General features: G+C 38.9%; 1 protein-coding gene across 15 annotated transcripts in view; it reads right to left on the reverse strand.

The window, feature by feature from the left end:
- The window catches only part of BPTF (bromodomain PHD finger transcription factor), a 139,518-nt gene that overhangs the window by 24,630 nt on the left and 92,684 nt on the right, over positions 1 to 22,204 (reverse strand). For 8 of the 15 annotated variants that reach the window (XM_073797486.1, XM_073797483.1, XM_073797487.1 and 5 more), the window contains 8 exons: positions 21,522 to 21,672; positions 20,673 to 20,715; positions 15,850 to 16,096; positions 14,961 to 15,112; positions 13,958 to 14,066; positions 9,910 to 10,127; positions 6,956 to 7,178; positions 5,329 to 6,221 (listed from right to left, as the gene is read on the reverse strand). In XM_073797486.1, coding sequence (XP_073653587.1) covers positions 5,329 to 6,221; positions 6,956 to 7,178; positions 9,910 to 10,127; positions 13,958 to 14,066; positions 14,961 to 15,112; positions 15,850 to 16,096; positions 20,673 to 20,715; positions 21,522 to 21,672 — 2,036 coding nt within the window. Of the gene's footprint in view, positions 1 to 5,328; positions 6,222 to 6,955; positions 7,179 to 9,909; positions 10,128 to 13,957; positions 14,067 to 14,960; positions 15,113 to 15,328; positions 15,491 to 15,849; positions 16,097 to 20,591; positions 20,716 to 21,521; positions 21,673 to 22,204 lie in introns of all 15 variants that reach the window. The other 7 variants (XM_019944390.3, XM_019944389.3, XM_019944395.3 and 4 more) reach the window with 3 other exon arrangements.

Genomic DNA, 22,204 nt, shown 5'->3' on the forward strand with positions numbered 1-22,204 from the left:
AAGCTGAGAGAGTTCAGCACCACCAAACCAGCTTTACAACAACTGCTAAAGGAACTTCTCTAGGAAAGAAACACAAAAGAAGGAGAAGACCTACAATAACGAACCCAAAACAATTAAGAAAATGGGAATGGGAACACACATATCGATAATTACCTTAAATATAAATGGACTAAATGCTCCCACCAAAAGACACAGATTGACTGAATGGATACAAAAACAAGACGCATATATTTGCTGTCTACAAGAGACCCACTTCAGACCTAGAGACACATACAGACTGAAAGTAAGGGGATGGAAAAAGGTATTTCATACAAATGGAAACCAAAAGAAAGGTGGAGTAGCAATTCTCATATCAGACAAAATAGACTTTAAAACAAAGACTATTAGAAGAGACAAAGAAGGACACTACATAATGATCAAGGGATCGATCCAAGAAGAAGATATAACAATTGTAAATATTTATGCACCCAACATAGGAGCACCTCAATACATAAGGCAAATACTGACAGCCATAAAAGGGGAAATCGACAGTAACACATTCATAGTAGGGGACTTAAACACCCCACTTTCACCAATGGACAGATCATCCAAAATGAAAATAAATAAGGAAACACAAGCTTTAAATGATACATTAAACGAGATGGACTTAATTGATATTTATAGGACATTCCATCCAAAAACAACAGAATACACATTTTGCTCAAGTGCTCATGGAACATTCTCCAGGATAGATCATATCTTGGGTCACAAATCAAGCCTTAGTAAATTTAAGAAAATTGAAATTGTATCAAGTATCTTTTCCGACCACAACTCTATGAGACTCGATATCAATTACAGGAAAAGATCTGTAAAAAATACAAACACATGGAGGCTAAACAATACACTACTTAATAACGAAGTGATCACTGAAGAAATCAAAGAGGAAATCAAAAAATACCTAGAAACAAATGACAATGGAGACACGACGACTCAAAATCTATGGGATGCAGCAAAAGCAGTTCTAAGAGGGAAGTTTATAGCAATACAATCCTACCTTAAGAAGCAGGAAACATCTCGAATAAACCACCTAACCTTGCACCTAAAGCAATTAGAGAAAGAAGAACAAAAAAACCCCAAAGTTAGCAGAAGGAAAGAAATCATAAAAATCAGATCAGAAATAAATGAAAAAGAAATGAAGGAAACGATAGCAAAGATCAATAAAACTAAAAGCTGGTTCTTTGAAAGGATAAACAAAATTGATAAACCATTAGCCAGACTCATCAAGAAAAAAAGGGAGAAGACTCAAATCAATAGAATTAGAAATGAAGAAGGAGAAGTAACAACTGACACTGCAGAAATACAAAAGATCATGAGAGATTACTACAAGCAGCTCTATGCCAATAAAATGGACAACCTGGAAGAAATGGACAAATTCTTAGAAAGGCACAACCTGCCAAGACTGAATCAGGAAGAAATAGAAAATATGAACAGACCAATCACAAGCACTGAAATTGAAACTGTGATTAAAAATCTTCCAACAAGCAAAAGCCCAGGACCAGATGGCTTCACAGGCGAATTCTATCAAACATTTAGAGAAGAGCTATCACCTATCCTTCTCAAACTCTTCCAACATATAGCAGAGGGAGGAACACTCCCCAACTCATTCGAGGCCACCATCACCCTGATACCAAAACCAGAGAAGGATGTCACAAAGAAAGAAAACTACAGGCCAATATCACTGATGAACATAGATGCAAAAATCCTCAACAAAATACTAGCAAACAGAATCCAACAGCACATTAAACGGATCATACACCATGATCAAGTGGGGTTTATTCCAGGAAGGCAAGGATTCTTCAATATATGCAAATCAATCAATGTGATACACCATATTAACAAATTGAAGGAGAAAAACCATATGATCATCTCAATAGATGCAGAGAAAGCTTTTGACAAAATTCAACACCCATTTATGATAAAAACCCTGCAGAAAGTAGGCATAGAGGGAACTTTCCTCAACATAATAAAGGCCATATATGACAAACCCACAGCCAACATCGCCCTCAATGGTGAAAAACTGAAAGCATTTCCACTAAGATCAGGAACAAGACAAGGTTGCCCACTCTCACCACTCTTATTCAACATAGTTTTGGAAGTTTTAGCCACAGCAATCAGAGAAGAAAAGGAAATAAAAGGAATCCAAATCGGAAAAGAAGTAAAGCTGTCACTCTTTGCAGATGACATGATACTATACATAGAGAATCCTAAAGATGCTACCAGAAAACTACTAGAGCTAATCAATGAATTTGGTAAAGTAGCAGGATACAAAATTAATGCACAGAAATCTCTGGCATTCCTATACACTAAGGATGAAAAATCTGAAAGTGAAATCAAGAAAACACTCCCATTTACCATTGCAACAAAAAGAATAAAATATCTAGGAATAAACCTACCTAAGGAGACAAAAGACCTGTATGCAGAAAATTATAAGACACTGATGAAAGAAATTAAAGATGATACAAATAGATGGAGAGATATACCATGTTCTTGGATTGGAAGAATCAACATTGTGAAAATGACTCTACTACCCAAAGCAATCTACAGATTCAGTGCAATCTCTATCAAACTGCCAATGGCATTTTTCACAGAACTAGAACAAAAAATTTCACAATTTGTATGGAAACACAAAAGACCCAGAATAGCCAAAGCAATCTTGAGAACGAAAAACGGAGCTGGAGGAATCAGGCTTCCTGACTTCAGACTATACTACAAAGCTACAGTAATCAAGACAGTATGGTACTAGCACAAAAACAGAAATATAGATCAATGGAACAGGATAGAAAGCCCAGAGATAAACCCACGCACATATGGTCACCTTATCTTTGACAAAGGGGGCAGGAATGTACAGTGGAGAAAGGACAGCCTCTTCAATAAGTGGTGCTGGGAAAACTGGACAGCTACATGTAAAAGTATGAGATTAGATCACTCCCTAACACCATACACAAAAATAAGCTCAAAATGGATTAAAGACCTAAATGTAAGGCCAGAAACTATCAAACTCTTAGAGGAAAACATAGGCAGGACACTCTATGACATAAATCGCAGCAAGGTCCTTTTTGACCTACCTCCTAGAGAAATGGAAATAAAAACAAAAATAAACAAATGGGACCTAATGAAACTTCAAAGCTTTTGCGCAGCAAAGGAAACCATAAAGAAGACCAAAAGACAACCCTCAGAATGGGAGAAAATATTTGCAAATGAAGCAACTGACAAAGGATTAATCTCCAAAATTTATAAGCGGCTCATGCAGCTTAATAACAAAAAAACAAACAACCCAATCCAAAAATGGGCAGAAGACCTAAATAGACATTTCTCCAAAGAAGATATACAGATTGCCAACAAACACATGAAAGAATGCTCAACATCATTAATCATTAGAGAAATGCAAATCAAAACGACAATGAGATATCATCTCACACCAGTCAGAATGGCCATCATCAAAAAAATCTAGAAATAATAAATGCTGGAGAGGGTGTGGAGAAAAGGGAACCCTCTTACACTGTTGGTGGGAATGTAAATTGATACAGCCACTGTGGAGAACAGTATGGAGGTTCCTTAAAAAACTACAAATAGAACTACCATATGACCCAGCAATCCCACTACTGGGCATATACGCTGAGAAAACCATAATTCAAAAAGAGTCATGTACCAAAATGTTCATTGCAGCTCTATTTACAATAGCCCAGAGATGGAAACAACCTAAGTGTCCATCATCGGATGAATGGATAAAGAAGATGTGGCACATATATACAATGAAATATTACTCAGCCATAAAAAGAAACGAAATTGAGCTATTTGTAATGAGGTGGATAGACCTAGAGTCTGTCATACAGAGTGAAGTAAGTCAGAAAGAGAGAGACAAATACCGTATGCTAACACATATATATGGAATTTAAGAAAAAAAAATGTCATGAAAAACCTAGGGGTGAAACAGGAATAAAGACACAGACTTACTAGAGAATGGACTTGAGGCTATGGGGAGGGGGAAGGGTAAACGGTGACAAAGCGAGAGAGAGGCATGGACATATATACACTACCAAACGTAAGGTAGATAGCTAGTGGGAAGCAGCCGCATAGCACAGGGAGATCAGCTTGGTGCTTTGTGACCGCCTGGAGGGGTGGGATAGGGAGGGTGGGAGGGAGGGAGACGCAAGCGGGAAGAGATATGGGAACATATGTATATATATAACTGATTCATTTTGTTGTGAAGCTGAAACTAACATACCATTGTAAAGCAATTATACTCCAATAAAGATGTTAAAATGAGAAAAAAAAAACACTTCTAACAACATTACAATCATCAAAGTTGCTAAGAGACTAGATCTTAATTATTCCAACCACTAAAAGGAAATGAAAATTATGTGACATGATAGGGGAGTTAATTATTGCTACAATGGCAGTCATATTACAAGATGTGAATGTATAAAATCAATAAGACATATACCTTAAATTAAATTTATACAATGTTATATGTCAAATATATTTCAATAAAAAATAAAATAAAAAGTGCTTCTACATACATGACCTCATTTAATCATTACAGTAACCCTGTGTGGCTGAAAGGGAGAGAGTTTTAATGAGGATATAGCTCAGGGGAGATCAGTGGGTTTCACAGACTGTAAACGGGAGACCCAGGAACTGGGTTCTCCTGACTTGGGAACACTTGAAACCCACACAAACTCCTGACTAGTGCGGAACGCTGCACATTCTCCCGCAATGCTATAGAGGATGTCACTATACATGTGGCTTTGTTTCAAGCAGAATAATTCTAACTCATCTAAATTGCCTTACTTCACTACAAAGCTACTGCACAATGCCACTTTTTATTTATGCTATGGAGTAATACTATTTAAATCTTTTTTTTATGAAGGTGTGGCTGGAAACACAAATGAGTTTAATCTGTCTATAAAATTTGCTTAGTCTACGTGCAAACTAAGGAATGACAACTGCAAAGAAATTGCTATGATGCCTGAAGTGGCTTCCAAACTTAGTTAAACCTTCAGGTTTCATATCAATGATACTTAAACTTCCTAAGTCCACTCTTTCCAACTTAGTTCTCCCAAAATACACGTCGTTTTTCCCGTAAGCACTGACTGTTTATATCCAACAGAGTTCCAAACCATAACAGTCATTCAGTACGTTTTGGTCAATCCAGTGCTGCTGCTAACTTGAAGCATCAATGACTTTTGTGTCTTATTTAAGGAAAGCTAACACAACCAAACACTAAGTCTAATGCACAGCACAATAATTCAAGCTACTGAACATGCTGCTTTTACTTAATAACTTTACCTGTTTCTGAATGATTTCACTTTGATTAGAAGCTTGGAGGGTGTGTTCCCGCTTAATTTCTATCTGTTGCTGCTTCTTCTTTTGCTGCTGATCCCTGAGTTGCTGAACCCTTTGCAACTGCTCTTGCACACTGGCTGCCTGCACTGTAACCACATTCTGAATCTGATGAGTCTGCACAGGGCTGCTTTGCTGCATCTGAATGGGGACCTGGAGTTTGATCTGCTGGGGCACACCACCTTGCTGAGCCTGTATCTGAGCCACAACCTGTGACTGGATCTGGGAGAGAACCTGGACTTGTTGCAGCTGCGGCACAGCAAGGACTTGGGGCTGAGGCTGCCGTACTTGGAGCAGAGGACGGGATGGGGACGAAACAGTAACTTGGCTTAACGTTTGTCCTGATGAAAGAGTTTGAGTTGAAGACTGTACCTGGGGTTGTGACTGTGGCTGGCCCTGGGAAGGTGGCTGAAGAGATGTGTGTGGCTGAATTGGAATCGGCTGTGAGGCTGTAGTCTGACCCTGGGACTGCTGTCCAGGAGACACTTGGGATGGAGTTGATGGACGCATTCGAGTCTGTGGTGGACTCTGGACACGAGCAGGAGACTGTCCTTGGACATTACTCTGAGGCTGACACTGTCCTGCACCTTGGGGTTTGGAGGACTGTGCTTGGGTGGGCTGTGCTTCAGGAGGGACGTGGGAGGCAGAAGTTGCTTGGGTCTGGGCTTCAGGCTGAGCTGGGGACGGGGGTTGGGTTGGGGGCTGGGGCTGTGCGGGCTGAGCAGTCTGAGGCTGGACTTCTGCAGGACTCATGCTCGACGGCTGAGCTGGAGGCAGGCTCTTGGCTGGCTGCACCTGTGTCAGGGGCGATAATTTACTCTGTCTTTGTTCACTTGTACCTGTGAAAAGGAAAGACCAAATATTTCTTACTCTAGAACATGAGACTGTGGTTTAAGAAGAATTTGAAGGGGATTTTCTAAAGGTGAGAATTCTGCATTTCAGTACAGTACAGAAGATTGATGCCCTAGAAATGCTCCATCTAGAAACACCTAGGTCAGGACTCTCCTAAATTGGGGAACACGGGCCCTGTTCATGGCTGCCCTCCGCACATTTTGCTAAGTCTCCAGAGGGCTGGCTTCCAAAGGAAGGCACAGTCTCTGGAAATCAGCCAGGTCTTCTGACCCAGGCTAAGGCCAGCCCACATTCCTCTCCTATGGCGTGACGCCAGTGAGTGACGGCCGCTTGCAGCAGGAGGCTCACCAAGTGCTCTGGTCCTGAAGCTCCCAATCATAGGTTATGAGCTGGAAATACCCACCTGCCCTGAGAGCACGTCATGACTCAATCAGTTCCTACAGGCTTGGTGAGGAGTTAGGAGTGGGCACAGTCACCACGATACTTTACTATTTTGTGCCAACCCCCCGCTTTCTATAGTTTTTAACAGGGGATGGTGGTGACAGGGAGGCTGTCAGAGCAAGAGATCTGGTCAAGCTCTTGTGAGGCTGACCAGTCAGCTGTGACACTCACCAGCTTGAGGCACATCCTCCCAAAGATAAAGACCAGCCCTCTGGCCCCCTCTGTCACCTAGCAACCCGTGACACTAACAAGCAGCATTTCCGACAAGCCCAGGTTCTACCTGCTGCTGTAGTGGAAACAGTGGTGGTGGTGCTGCTGGTTGCCGTGGCCGTTGTTGCCAGTGGGGTGAAGAGGAACCGCTGGACGGTACCATTTGGCATTGCGGCTTGCATCAGCTGCTGTCCTGGACCGGGAAGTATAGTCACCCCTTGAGGTATCAACTGCAACTGTCCAGTAGTTTGGCCTTGTCCTTGAATCACTACTGTCAAACCTTGATTGCCACCCTACGGAAAAAACACACAACATGTAAACCGTGTTCAAAGGATCGATCTGCAAGTATACCATTTTTATGTTGAACAGATCCTTTAAAATAATGAACATATGTGTTTGAATGTCTATGGAATGGTACCAAGAAAAATTCAGATAAGCTAAAATAAGAATATTTATTTTAAAAGATTGATGGTGTTTAGTGGAAAAAGCATGAACTAACAATCCAGAGTTCCAGTCTGAGTTCTCCAAACGGACAGCCAGGTTATCTGTCTGTAAGTAACATCGCTGCTCTGGATCTAAATTTCCCAATCTATAAAATAAGGGTGTGAAGTGAATAACTAAGGTCTGCACAAAATTCTGATTTTAAATCATCTTATTTTATAACTTTCAAAGCATCTTTAGACATACTTTAGACATGCCTCATTTGATTCTCACAATAGACTTGTGACTTTGTGGATTAGGGAGAGAAAATATTACTACAATCTTTCTACCAATTAGGAAACTCAAGTTAGAAAGTTCAAGTCTCCTACCCAAAGTGAGACGGCAAGTTCAAGGTGAGATATAATGAGAAGCCCAGGTCTCCTAGTTTCAGTTTTTTCACTATGTACCAAATGACCTATGGAGTGTGTTGGTGTGTGCCAACGTATAGAAAGCTTAGGGTTCTAGATGTGGAATGCAAACACCATGTGAGGAAGGTCACTAATGTCTGAGTAATCATCCAAATGGGGACTAGGAACTAAAAACTCCATCTGCACTGCCTCTTCTGTCCAGGACTTCTTAATCCTCAACCATCAGGAACATGGTGGAGAATTAGAAAGCAAACGTAAAAACAAGCCACCCTAAGTTCCCAACAGCCAAAACGGATGCTACAAAGTTCCTACAGTGATGCTAAGCTCCATGCACTTTACTCAGGAGTCCCTTACTACAGCAGTCCCCAGCCTTTTGTGCACCAGGGACTGGTTTCGTGGAAGACAATTTTTCCACGGACGGGGTGGGTGGGTGGGTGACGGTGCAGGCGGTGACGCGCGGGACGGGGAGGGACGGGGAGCGGCAGATGAAGCTTCGCTCGCTCGCCCACCCCTCACCTCCTGCCATGTGGCCTGGTTCCTAACAGGCCACAAACCGGTTAAGGACCCCTGCCTTATTCACTATTGCTTTTCTAAAACATTTTTGTGCACAGTCAAAACTACATACAATACCAAGTATAGTTTAATGAATAATTATAAAGTGAACGTCTATAAAACCAGCATTCAGGTCATCACTGCCAGTATCCAAGAAGGCCCCTATGTGACCTGCTCTGGTCTTAATTCCCCTCCTTTGCCCTAGAGGTAAGCACTACTCTCACTGTTACAATAACTGCAGTTCTTCATAGTGCGACCACTTAGGTATAGCTCTCTAAGGGCCACAGACTCACAACTTCAGGAGCACCATTCAGGAAGAATTCAAATGGTGTCCCCTCCAGGTAGGCAATGCAGCAGGCCCATAACCCTACACATGTAGCTAGTTTTGCCTGTTTCTGAATCTTATGCAAATAGATCATACTGTAATTCTGTTTGTTACTTGCTTTTTTATTTAGCTCAGCAATGTAGTTCTATGTGGCTGTCGTTTGTTCACTTCCATTGCTGGAGGAAGGCAACTTATTTATCTAATTGACTGCAGATTGACATTTGGGTTGTTCCCAGTTTTTGACTCTTATGAACAATGCTGCTGTATATATTCATGTCCATCGCCCTGGTGCTCAGACGAACAAGAACTTCTCCAGGAAACATACCTAGAAGGAGAACTACTATGACGTGGGGCATGTGTCTTCAGCTTTGCTACATAGTGTCTACAGTTTTTCAAGGTGGCTAAAGCAATTTATAATACTACCAGGTGTGTATGAGAGTTCATTCTGCTCCATGTCTTTGCTGTCTCTTGATTTTGTCTGACATTTTAGTTTATACCAGTCTCTTAGATATATGGTTTTAATATGCATTTCCCTCATTACTAACAAAATTCAGCAGTTTTTTGGATTTATGGACGTTTAGATTTCCTCTTTTCTCGACAAGTTTGTTTGCTCTTTTTTTCCTACCGAACTATCTGGATTTTTTTCCTTCTTAATTTGTAGTAGTAATTCTTCATGTATTCTGCAGAATAGTCCTTGGCTGGTTGTAGTTATACCTTCCCTCGTTCTTTTCACTCTTTTATAATGTTTGATGAACTGAAGTTCTTATTTCTAAGGTTGTTGAATTTATAAATCTTTTCCTTTATGGCTAGTATTTTCTGTCTTTAAGAAAGCCTTTCCTGGGCTTCCCTGGTGGTGCAGTGGTTAAGAATCCGCCTGCCAATGCAGGGGGCATGGGTTCGAGCCCTGGTCTGGGAAGATCTCACATGCCACGGAGCAACTAAGCCTGTGTGCCACAACTACTGAGCCTGTGAGCCACAACTACTGAAGCCCGCATGCCTAGAGCCCATGCTCCACAACAAGAGAAGCCACCACAATGAGAAGCCCAGGCACCACAACAAAGAGTGGTCCCGCTCGCCACAACTAGAGAAAGCCCACGCACAGCAACGAAGACCCAACGCAGCCAAAAATAAATAAATAAATTTTTTTTAAAAAAAGTATTTTTGTTTGACTCTAGGAACCAGACATTTAAAAAAGTAAGTAGATTTTTAAACGTCCAAAGATTAAGTACGTGTTTTAAAGCTTACAGCAAGAGTAAGTAAGATCACTTGTAAAGTTAAAATGGAAGTCACATTACTTACGTGGCCCTGTGTTAACTGGGTGAGTTGAGCCATGGTAAGCTTCACCTGTCCTTGCTGGGGGCGAGGGGGCTGTGAGGTTGAAGGCTGTAGACTTGCAGTGGGTGCTCCTGAAGTTAGTCCTTTCTGTGCAGGTGTTGAGGAAACTGTACTAGGGGCAGAGATCGCAGTGGAAACAGGCTGCCCTCTGATGATCTGCGTCACAACCTGTTGAGGAGTACCTATGCAAAGAGCAAAACATTAGAATGCTTCTATGCCCTAAGCAATACTCTGAGTTGAAATGTCGTTTAACGCTTCAGATGAATGTATTCTTCTCAATTTTCAAAAAGACTTACGGGATGCTGACATACTGATGCATTCAGCCATATACCCACACCCAAAGGACCCACCTGGTTGTCAGTGAGCCTGTTTCCACTCAGCTCACTAACAACCACTCTCCCATTCCTGCTCTCTGCAGTAGTCAAAAAATAAAATAAAATAAAAAATAATAATAATGCTCTTCCTATGAATCTAAAGCCAAAATGACAATAGGGAAGATGGAAGAGCCTATGTAAAATGTGCCATTAGGCTGCCTTTCCTTAGGAATATAAATGAAAAGATAATAATTAATTTATGTGATTTTTAAACAAAACATATAGAATCTGGAATATTCTGGGACAATTATATTTATAAATGAGTTTTTGTTACAGCTATCTGCTACTTAGTTGGGAGGAACCAAGAGGGCAAGAACCCCTGTATCCTCAATACTAGAGCAAGGTGCTCAAGTGCTTCCATAGTTACTGCTGAATAAACATCTATAGAATGAATGAAGTTTAACTGAAATGGCTCCATAGTCTTCTAAAAACTTCTGTTTCTCATTTAACCTGATGAAACTAGAAGAAAAAGCAGGTGGTAATTATTTGGCAGCTAATTTTACACTTATAAAATCTGAATTCATTATTAATTCGTAAATATTATATTTCTGAAATTTTGTATTCACTTCCTGTTTTTCCTCATATGTCTACATATATATTTCTGTGTATATTTTTTAAAATGACCGGTGCTTAATATTATTGCATTATGTATAAAATTAAACCTATTTTGACATTTAGAACACTTTCCCTTTTTCTTTTTTTAAATAATACCCTGGTGAAATCCTTGCTTATAAATTTTTATGTGCTTCTAATTATTTCCTTAGAATATACTCCTCCCAAAATTACTGGATTCATAGCAGGAACATAGTATTAAATTGAATTTAGAAAGGTTATACCCATTCATACTCCCATCACCACTGGGTGCCCATTTCACTGAACCCTTTCCAACCCTATCACTAAAGTATCACATTCCAGCAATCAGAAATAGTATGATAGCGTCACAGTGTCTGCATGACTTCAGTTGGTCTACTTTCCTTTGGTATCATGCTCCTAAATTCTGATGGCTTGTAAATATGCTATAGATACTGGCAGTGTAAGTTTTTCATCATTACTCTTTCTTCTCAACTTTACTTGGTTATTGTCCACTTATTCTTCAAGATGAATCAAAAAACAGTGCAGTACATATAGACAAGTGCTTGAAGTTGAGAACTTCTGGACCCCAACACTCTGTCCTTGTACTGCAGTTTGAGGAACAGTTAATGAAAAGTTACTTTCGTTTATCACCTTGTATTTTCTTTTTTCTATCTTTATTGGACTATAATTGCTTTTCAATGTGTTAGTTTCTGCTGTACAACAAAGTGAATCAGCTATATGTATACATACATCCTTATATCACCTTGTATTGATACGGTGTCATCATAAACACAGATGGATAAAAGGGCTGGTATTGACTGATTATATGATGGTCATTCAGATGATTCCCAATATGTACATGTTCAATTATGTTTAGATTATCATCAAAATTCAAAAATTAAAACAGTTTTTATTACAACCTGGGAGTGTTCAACTTTGGGAAAGGCTAGCGTGGTGGTAGGAATAGGGATAAGTTGACCTGCACACACTCAGACACACACTACACACATCCATCCACCCTCGACCTCTCTGACCACAACTCCTAAGACTCTTACTGTCTTCACTGGGCCCCACCAGCCTCACTGGCCACCTTGCTTTTCATACGACACACCAGACACACTCATATGTGAAGCTATATATTCACATATGCAAGTCTAAGTATATTACCATTTATCATCCATAAACTTTTCTTCTTTACATTAGTTTTATCTTTCCTTTTAGTTGGCTGCCTAACTGACAGCTATTTTTAAACATGAATAGATACTGAATTTTACCAATTGTCTCTGTAGCATTAACTGAAATAAGGAATCATACTTTCTTCTCTGGGGTAAATTTTGCTTAGGTATTAGGATATTTCCTTTAAAAAAATACTATGCTATGTTTCATATTAGAATTATGCTAAATTTGTAAAATGAATGGGAAAGAATTTATCTACCCCTTTCCCCTTATGGCCTGCAACTATTTTTTATAAGAAGGAAATTGTTTCCTAACCATTTCAAAGAATTTTATCCATAAAACCATGAGGTCTGGAATTCTTTTTTGTAGGTAACACTATGGCAACTTTCCAAATTTCTTTCCTTGATGTGAGTCATTAAGACTTGAAATTTATAAGCATAGTATATAATTATGCCTTGTTATTCAAACAGATTTCGTTCCTTCTATTTTTATTGCACTTTCTCATTCCTACTTTTTGTAAACTAGCATTTTGTTCCCCTTTCTCTAGACTTGCAAAAAGAAAATGGTTTAATATTTGCCTTTTCTGTCTTATAATCATTACTTATACTTTACTTCCTTCTTCCTGTTTTCATTTAAGACTTGTTTTATATATTTTTCTAACTTCTGGTTAAGATTTAATATGGGTTTTTTTTTTGTCTGTTTTGTTCACCAATGTGTTTCAACTGCCTAGAGTAGGTGCTCAAAAATATTTGTTGAATGAATGAATTTGCCTCTCAGTTCAGCTTTGCAGCCTGGCTTAGCTGCTACTTGATAATCTGTTTGTGATGACACATCTGATGTTTCTTTAACATAAAAGTTACTTTTGAGAACATATGTTTTTAAATTCCAAGCAAGTAAGCATTCTTAGTATACTACCTTAATGTTAATTTCTAGCTTTACTACAAAAAATGTAGCCTATACACATTCTACTTTTCGGAATTCATCAAGGTTTTACCTGTGGCTCATTATAAGACCATTTTCATACAAATAGTTCATAAATATTTAAAACTAATGTGTATTCCTAAAGGTACAGAAGTTGATACAGTCTGTTTCTGGTCTACTATGCTTCTGTTAATCCCTCCTTGATCTCAAATAGTTTTTGCTTTATACACTTCAATGACATCTTATTTAAAGATCCAAGATTGCACCTTCACTGCAATCTATATCTTTAAGCCAAATATAAAGTGACTTTCTTTGTCCTAGTTATTGTTTCTTTAAAATACTGAATTCGACTCTGTTCAGTATTAGTAGGATTATGCATGTCTTCCCTCTGCCTATCCCTTCTTTCTTTCTTTTTTTGTCCTTTATTTCATGTGTCTTTGACCATCTTTTTATGTTTTACATTCTCTGGTGATTTGCTTTTAGGAATGTTTCTCATAAATGCACAGTTCGATTTCTTTTTTCACTCAATCTTTACAGGCTTCAACTTTTAATATGGGAGCTTTAACTTATTTACATTAAAAAGGGCAGGCACTGCCTCTGTAATCTTGTTTTATGCTTTCCATTTAAATGCTTCTTAGCCATTTCCTTGATTTTATCTTTTGCCACACAGACTGTTTTCTTTGCTCATTCTCTTTACTCCAATGATCTGAATGTATCTATCTCATTTACTAGAGGTTTTAAGAACATTTTTAACAAGCATACTTGGACCTGCTTTTCTCTTATTGACAATGCCAGAAATGAAACAAAATCTTATGGGTGTATCCCATGATGAATCAGAAATTTAGTATGCTTCGAAATCTTAATTCATATTGGTATTTTCCAGTATGTAGAGTGCCAAATACAGAATATTATAGATTTCCTAGACTGACTCTTTAGATGTAAAATGATAATACTGGATGGATAAATACCTGGCTGTACCATCACAGGTGTTCGAATAATTGCCTTTCCTAGTGTTGACTGTTGGAGTGGTGTTCTAATCACCGTCATACCAGGGCGGATCTGAGGCCCTGTGATTACCTACAAATAACACAAAGGACAATGAATTAAAATGTTTTTAAAAGACTAAAGCATGATGGACTTAGAACAGATATCTTTAAACATTCCATATTGATAAACATGTCTACAGAAATTACAGAAGCTCTTGGACATTACATATTAAATTATATTAAGCATCAGAATAAAGATAGAACTTTGAGGGGAAAAAAAGTAATTTAAATGAGATCGCAAGAAATTCCTTGTCACTGATACCAAGAATAGCCTACAGACTAAAAGGAAGGATACAAGACCCAAGAAAGCTCTGCTCTATAACCACCACAGTTGCTCACAGGAAAATGATGAGTCCTATTTTCCCTGAGCTCCAATCCTTATCTGTAACCTGGAGAACACAGGGGCAAGATCAGAGACCAGAAGTTCTTTCCTAATTTAAAGGAGAGACTACACAGCATATTATTTTCAGTGTTAGGTTTAGAACATTCTCAAGTCTGCAAAACATTAAACTTTTTCCATAATACTAGTGCCAAGGAAATGATGTATCTAATATGTGTGCATATCAGCTGATAGACTAGTTAATGCTGTGGATTATGTTTTCACTCTACTTCTTAGCTGCACAGCACGTCGTTTTCCTGGGTGATCCAGTATTGCCCATTGTTTTCAATAAAGACATTTTCTTTGTAAAATCCTGGAAAGCAATTCTTATGATTCATAAACTATACGAATGTGCTATTAACTAAATGTTAAAAATTAACAGTTCACTTGAAATGTAAGTAACAGATTTTTTTAAAAATCAGTACTTTGTCACAGATTAAGTAAAAGGTAAAGAAAAATTAGAAGCTGGATTAATCCTGGAAGAGGTCATTCTAAAAACTTCAACCAATGTGGTTAACACCAAATAAACCTGTAAAGAACTCTTACTTGGGAAGTGCTTGTAGTTCCTCCAGAGCTTGAGGTATTGGGCCTAATCGTGACTGTTGCTGTCCTGGGCTGGAATGAAGTAAAGGTTTGCTGACTTGTACCTGTACTGGATGGAATGATACCCAGGACTTTCTGCTGTACTTGAACAACGCCTTGAAAAAAAGATGAAGAAGTAATTGATAACTGCCCCTTTCATAAAACATTAGGTATTGCTTGGTTCCTGAGGAGAAACCAGGTGTGGCGGGGGTTTATAGTGGGCTACATAAAATGTGAGATCCGAAGACTGAAATCAGTGAAAAGGAAATGAAAAATAATGGCAACAGTATGATCTGGCAAATGTGAATTAAAACTCTTCACATTTCCCTTACCTCCTTGTGTTGCTGGCACATTTACAGCGACAATCTTGCTGTTTGCAGGAAGTGGCAGTTTGGTAATTACTTTTCCTGCCATAGTGACTGGATTGCCTGTAATTTGGAACGTCTGACCTGTGCTGGCAATGGTTGTAGCAGATGTGGCAGCTGTGCTGGTGGCTAATGGGGTATAAGACATTTAATAAGCTTCAGATTTAAAATAACCAGCAACGTAGTGACTTCTAGGAAGGCACCAATGCATGAAATGTGGCTCATTTTGTATTTTTAAGAAAACATTCCTCTCCACTCAAAGTAAGTGAACCATGTAAATGCTGAAAGTGAAATAATGTAAGAGAGGAGTTTTGCTAATGTAATATTATGAATATTATCTGTAACAAACCTACTGTTACAGTTTGTTTGCTCAATCAGCTGCAGAAGAAAAATACTTTTCTAAAGAAACATTTCATTTCAGTAGGTAAAGGACTGAAATTTCTTTTTCTTGAATGAAAGCAATCTTTTATTTAATCACAGTTGTGTACCTGAATTTGACTGGCCTTGCTTAACCCAGGTAGCAAAGGTCTGATGAAAGTTCTTGTTCTGCTGGAATGTTACTGTAGCTGGAGATCCAACTTTAGTAGTTAGTACCATTTTAGTGCCAGTTGTAACTGAGCCACTTATGGGGGCCACCATAACTTTCTGTGCTGGAGAGATGGTACTAGTTGTACTGTTTGTTGGGGAAGTAGTGGAAGCTGCAATTACTGTAGGCTTCTGCTGTTCCAATCGTTTCTAGAAAAGTCAGGGAGAGAAATCATGAACCAAAATCGTTCCAAATAAAAACACCATTCTGCATGAAGTCCAGCCACATTTCCTCTCAATCTAAGAAAGTGCACCAAATTTCTAAAATATTTAACTTCTGAAAATATGCCCGTACAAATTTACACTTGAATTTAATTTCTCGAGGGAGGCAACATTTTTATGACTCTAAATCACATATACTTTATTAAAAGCAGTAAGTTTTTGGTAACATAAATTTGAAATGATCAAGTTTTTCCAGTCTGTGCAAAGGTCCAAGCTTTCAGACTGAAAGTGCAAGAGACGTGGGTGATCTTACTGGAGATAGGGATACCTTGCGATTCAGCTGTGGGGTTTAGAACAGACAGACAGCAAATGATGGGACCTGTCATGTTAATTTACCCAATCATAAAGAACATGTCAATATTTAAGTATCACTATTCAAGTTGGCAAACCTGCAATCAAACAAGCTGAAAATAATAAATAATTTTACTAGATTTATATTTTTCAGTTCAAGTATTTTTACAGAAAAATCCTTTAGACTATTTTATACAGAACGGTATAATCGGATCTTTCAGACTATAGTGTTATTAAAGACGATTTGCGTTTCTTTACCCAGAGATTGCTGCCTTTTCCTGACAGCTTATCGACATGACAGTTTAAGTTTACACATGTAAAAACTACAACTTGACCTTTTTGAATTATGGTTTCCTCAGTGTATATGCCCAGTAGTGGGATTGCTGGGTCGTATGGTAGTTCTATTTTTACTTTTTTAAGGAACCTCCATGCTGTTCTCCATAGTGACTGTACCAATTCACATTCCCACCAGCAGTGCAAGAGTGTTCCCTTTTCTCCACACCCTCTCCAGCATTTATTGTTTCTAGATTTTTTGATGATGGCCATTCTGACTGGTGTGAAGTGATACCTCATTGTCGTTTTGGTTTGCATTTCTCTAATGATTAGTGATGTTGAGCATCCTTTCATGTGTTTGTTGGCAATCTGTATATCTTCTTTGGAGAAATGTCTATTTAGGTCTTCTGCCCATTTTTGGATTGGGTTGTTTATATTTTTGATATTGAGCTGCATGAGCTGCTTGTAAATTTTGGAGATTAATCCTTTGTCAGTTGCTTCGTTTGCAAATATTTTCTCCCATTCTGAGGGTTGTCTTTTCGCCTTGTTTATGGTTTCCTTTGCTGTGCAAAAGCTTTTAAGTTTCATTAGGTCCCATTTGTTTACTTTTGTTTTTATTTCCATTTCTCTAGGAGGTGGGTCAAAAAGGATCTTGCTGTGATTTATGTCACAGGGTGTTCTGCCTATGTTTTCCTCTAAGAGTTTTATAGTGTCTGGCTTTACATTTAGGTCTTTAATCCATTTTGAGTTTATTTTTGTGTATGGTGTTATGGAGTGTTCTAATTTCATTCTTTTACATGTAGCTGTCCAGTTTTCCTGGTTCTGAAGAACCTAGAGGAAGGACAGGAATTAAGATGCAGACATAGAGAATGGACTTGAGGACACGGGGAGGGGGAAGGGTAAGCTGGGACGAAGTGAGAGAGTGGCATGCACATATATATATATATACTACCAAATGTAAAATAGACAGCTAGTGGGAAGCAGCCACACAGCACAGGGAGATCAGCTAAGTGCTTTGTGACCACCTAGAGGGGTGTGATAGGGAGGGTGGGAGGGAGATGCAAGAGGGAGGAGATATGGGATATATGTACATGTATAGCTGGTTCACTTTGTTATAAAGCAGAAACTAACACACCATTGTAAAGCAATTATACTCCAATAAAGATGTTAAAACAAACAAACAAACAAACAAAACCCGACAGCTGGCACTGACTACAAACCTGGTGGCAAACCCTTTACCCCTTCATTATCTTATTTAATTCTTGGACCAACCCAATAAAGTTGCTGGTACTGTGATTTAAAGATGAGGAAACTGAGACTTAGAGAGGTTGTAAAACTAGCCCAAGGTCACAGAGCTAGTAAATGCTGGAGCTGAGTTGTGTACGAAGATCAAATTCCAATGCTGAACAATTTCTTGCCATCAAACACTGCTCACCAAAGACAGCATACCTAGTCTTTTTACTGTTACTTTTGTATATGTCCTCTATGCCTTAAAATAATGTGAGGTATTTTACATAATTTCTCATTCCTCAGAAGAAAATGAGGGCTTCCCTGGTGGCGCAGTGGTTGAGAATCTGCCTGCCAATGCAGGGGACACGGGTTCGAGCCCTGGTCTGGGAAGATCCCACATGCTGTGGAGCAACTAAGCCCATGTGCCACAACTACTGAGCCTGCACTCTAGAGCCCACAAGCCACAAGTACTGAAGCCCGTGCACCTAGAGCCCGTGCTTTGCAACAAGAGAAGCCACCGCAATGAGAAGCTCGCGCACCGCAACGAAGAGTAGCCCCCACTAGCTGCAAGTAGAGAAAACCTGCACGCAGCAACAAAGACCCAACGTAGTCAAAAATAAATAAATAAATAAATTTATATTTAAAAAAAAAAAGAAGAAAAGGAGCTTAGTTTTGGATTCTTGGAAATGTCATCCAATTGGATCAGTTAAAAAATAAAGGAGGTGGGCTTCCCTGGTGGCGCAGTGGTTGAGAGTCTGCCTGCCGATGCAGGGGACGCGGGCTCGTGCCTCGGTCCGGGAAGATCCCACGTGCCGCGGAGCGGCTGGGCCCGTGAGCCATGGCCGCTAAGCCTACGCGTCCGGAGCCTGTGCTCCGCAACGGGAGAGGCCACAACAGTGAGAGGCCCGCGTACCGCAAAAAAAAAAAAAAAAGAAAAGAAAAAAAATAAAAATAAATAAAAATAAAGGAGGCAAGAAAAACAAAACAGCTAAACCCATAGTTATTTTCTGGGGCTATGCCTTCAAAAATTGGAAATGTTGACTATGGGAAATATAGCCAATATTTTGTAATAACTGTAAATGGAGTACAACCTTTAAAAATTGTATAAAAATTTTTTAAAAATTACAGGGGGAAAAAATCACAGGTTTGACATGTCCACAAAATCTGCTGGGTTTGTACACATGTTCAAAACAGCAAGTTTGTCATTAAACTCTAGCTGTCATTATTTCTCAATTTTTGCATGGAAAAAAAGTTTCGATCATCTTCATTGCTAAATTTGGAAAACATTAAAATGAAGATTGACTTGTTTTGAGAAAGATATTTTAAATAAATTTTTTTGTTTGTTTGTTTTTTGTTTTTGTACGCGGGCCTCTCACTGTTGTGGCCTCTCCCATTGCGGAGCACAGGCTCCGGACGTGCAGGCTCAGCGGCCATGGCTCACGCGCCCAGCCACTCCGCGACATGCTGGATCTTCCCGGACCGGGGCACAAACCCATGTCCCCTGCATCGGCAGGCGGACTCTCAACCGCTGCACCACCAGGGAAGCCCCTAAATAAAAATTCTGAAGTAATATATAGATTAAGTATATACTGCTCTGTTCAATTAAGCTATATACAGGTGCATGTCCATCACCTCAGAAACTGACACCATAGGAAAAGCAAAGAATACAATGTTCCTGGGGGACTCAGAGAGGTAATACATCACCAAGTTCAGGTTCTGACTTTCAACTGCCAGAGAAAAGCTCATTATCAAATTAAAGAAATTGACCCCCTGGCCCCCCCAAAAAGTAATACCTTGGATTACATTGTAGAGATGACAAAACACATCCATAAAATGAAAAACAAAACAACTAGACAGTCTTTCTATGAGTGGAGAGATAGACATGACAAAATCCAGAAGTGCTGTTATCTCAAACTTTGATCTAAGTGAAGATGACCTATAGTAAACCACTGTAAAATATATAAGAACTTGAAAAAATATTTTATAAAATATGAGGAAAAAGGTAAAACATGAGGAAATGAGTCTGATTTATTTATGTAATATGTAATTTTTAAGTAAGTTATGTGTAACTAAGTTAATGATACCTATTTTATCTATTTCTATTTTATCAATATCCTGAAAGTTTATATATTCAAGTTTGGCTAAAAACTTTCATAGTATCTTCTTATTAGAAGGAAGGGGTAATTATCTTTTATTTGGGTCCCTAAACAGTCAGGCACATATGATACATCACAGTATGGAAATACTAAAGAGACCACAGTAGCCTGATGACCACCAATTACAACAAACTTATACTTTTAGTAGAACTCACTTTTTCATAGACTACAGAGATTTTACGGATTGGAATTTTACAGGAAAAAATTATCTTTAGAAACTACCCTTTGAATTATAAATATAATAAATAAGAGAAATTATACTTCAAACATTGTTCTTGAAATGTGTACACTTTTTGCAAAACCAAAGCTTGGTATATCCACAGAGCTATTTTCAAGTACTGAAATTAAGATATATATGAGATACATGTAAAAATAAAACCACATGAATATAAAATTACTGTGCTTTTAGTGTGCACAAATTTGGCTAAAAATGTCAATTCGCTGCCAGGTGGGACTGGTACCAACTCCCCCACCTGCTGGGCAGCCAATCGCTGCTGTTTGAGATGAGCCTCCATTTGGGCCTTGAAGTCCTCTGCCTTCTTCTGTTCACTAACCTTAGCCTGTTGCTCAACTGCTTGTGCCTTTTCTTTCTCCACTCTGCAGGGAAAGAAAGGAGGAATTTATCAGAAACTACAGGCATACCTCATAGATATTGTGGGTTTGGTTCCAGATCACTGCAATAAAGCAAATGTCGCAATAAAGTGAGTCACATGATTTTTCTGGTTTCCCAGTGCATATAAAAGTGATGCTTACACTATACTGTAGTCTACTAAGTGTGCAATAACATCATGTCTAAAAAAAAAAGTACACACCTTAATTTAAAAAATACTTTATTGCTAAAAAATGCTAATAATCATCTGAGCTTTCAGTGAGTCGTAGTAGTAACATCAAAGATCACTGATCATAGATCATCATAACAAATATAATAATAATGAAAAGTTTTGAAATACTGTGAGAATTACCAAAACGTGACACACAGACACAAAGTAAGCAAATGCTGTTGGGGAAATGGTGCCTACAGACTTTCTCAATGCAGAGTTGCCACAAGTCTTCAGCTTGTAAAAACCGCAGTATTTGCGAAGCGCGATAAAATGAGTATGCCTGTATCCTACTAGGCATCTGGCATCTAATATTAAGTGAAATCTGGTTAAGTTCCACATCATACAAAAAGTATAAAATTATTTCAATTTAAAAATAAAATATTTAAATTAAGGTAATTCAAAATTGACAAGTAGATAACTCATAAAAATTAGAAAGAGGACGTTAATAAACGATACACAGGTAGAGAATCAAAAGGTGGAGCAAAATTAGGACATATCGAATAAACTATTAAAGGGGTAATTCTTTAATTCTGAAGTGATAAAAATCTTCAGCATCTGATCACATATAAACCATTTCCTTACCTCTCAGCAAACGCCCTGATCTCCCATAATTCCAACTCTTCCTCTGCTACCCAGGTTTCAATAATAACAGGGCCAGTTTGCTTGGGCGTTTCTGGTCTCTTTGGCCGCAATGCACTCGATCGAAGGCCTTTCCTCTGAGGCGTAGGTGTTTCTTTGGAAAAGAAATCGGAGTATTTTAAGCAATATAGCTTCTAAATTATAGTACTTCTGGCATCTTCTCTTATATCATGAAAAGCAGGGACTGGCAAACATTTTCTTAAAGGGCCAGATGGTAAATACTTTAGACTATGCAGGCCAGATGGTCTCTACTACAACTCCTCAACTCTGTATCATAAAAGGAGCCAAAGACAATACATAAGTCAGAAAGTGTGGCTGTGTTCCAATCAAACTTTATTAACAAAAGCAGATGGTGGGTCAAAGCTCATGGTTTGCTGGCCCCTGATATAAAAGCCCTATTAGCCTTCCCACAGCCTGTTCCCTCTGCCTGGAACACTACTCCTAGCCTCCTTCCCCCTCATTTGACTGGTGCCTAATTCATCCTTCAGACCGCAATGTGGATACAACCTCCTTCAAGAAGCGTAGCGTGTTCCTCCCAGCTGGGCTGGGTGTCCTTGAAATGTACAACTCTGGCGATCTGTATTTCCCTATCAGGGCACCGAGAAGAGGGACTGGAGACTTACTAA

This window comes from Tursiops truncatus, chromosome 20, assembly GCF_011762595.2.
Source record: "Tursiops truncatus isolate mTurTru1 chromosome 20, mTurTru1.mat.Y, whole genome shotgun sequence".
NCBI lineage: Eukaryota > Metazoa > Chordata > Mammalia > Artiodactyla > Delphinidae > Tursiops > Tursiops truncatus.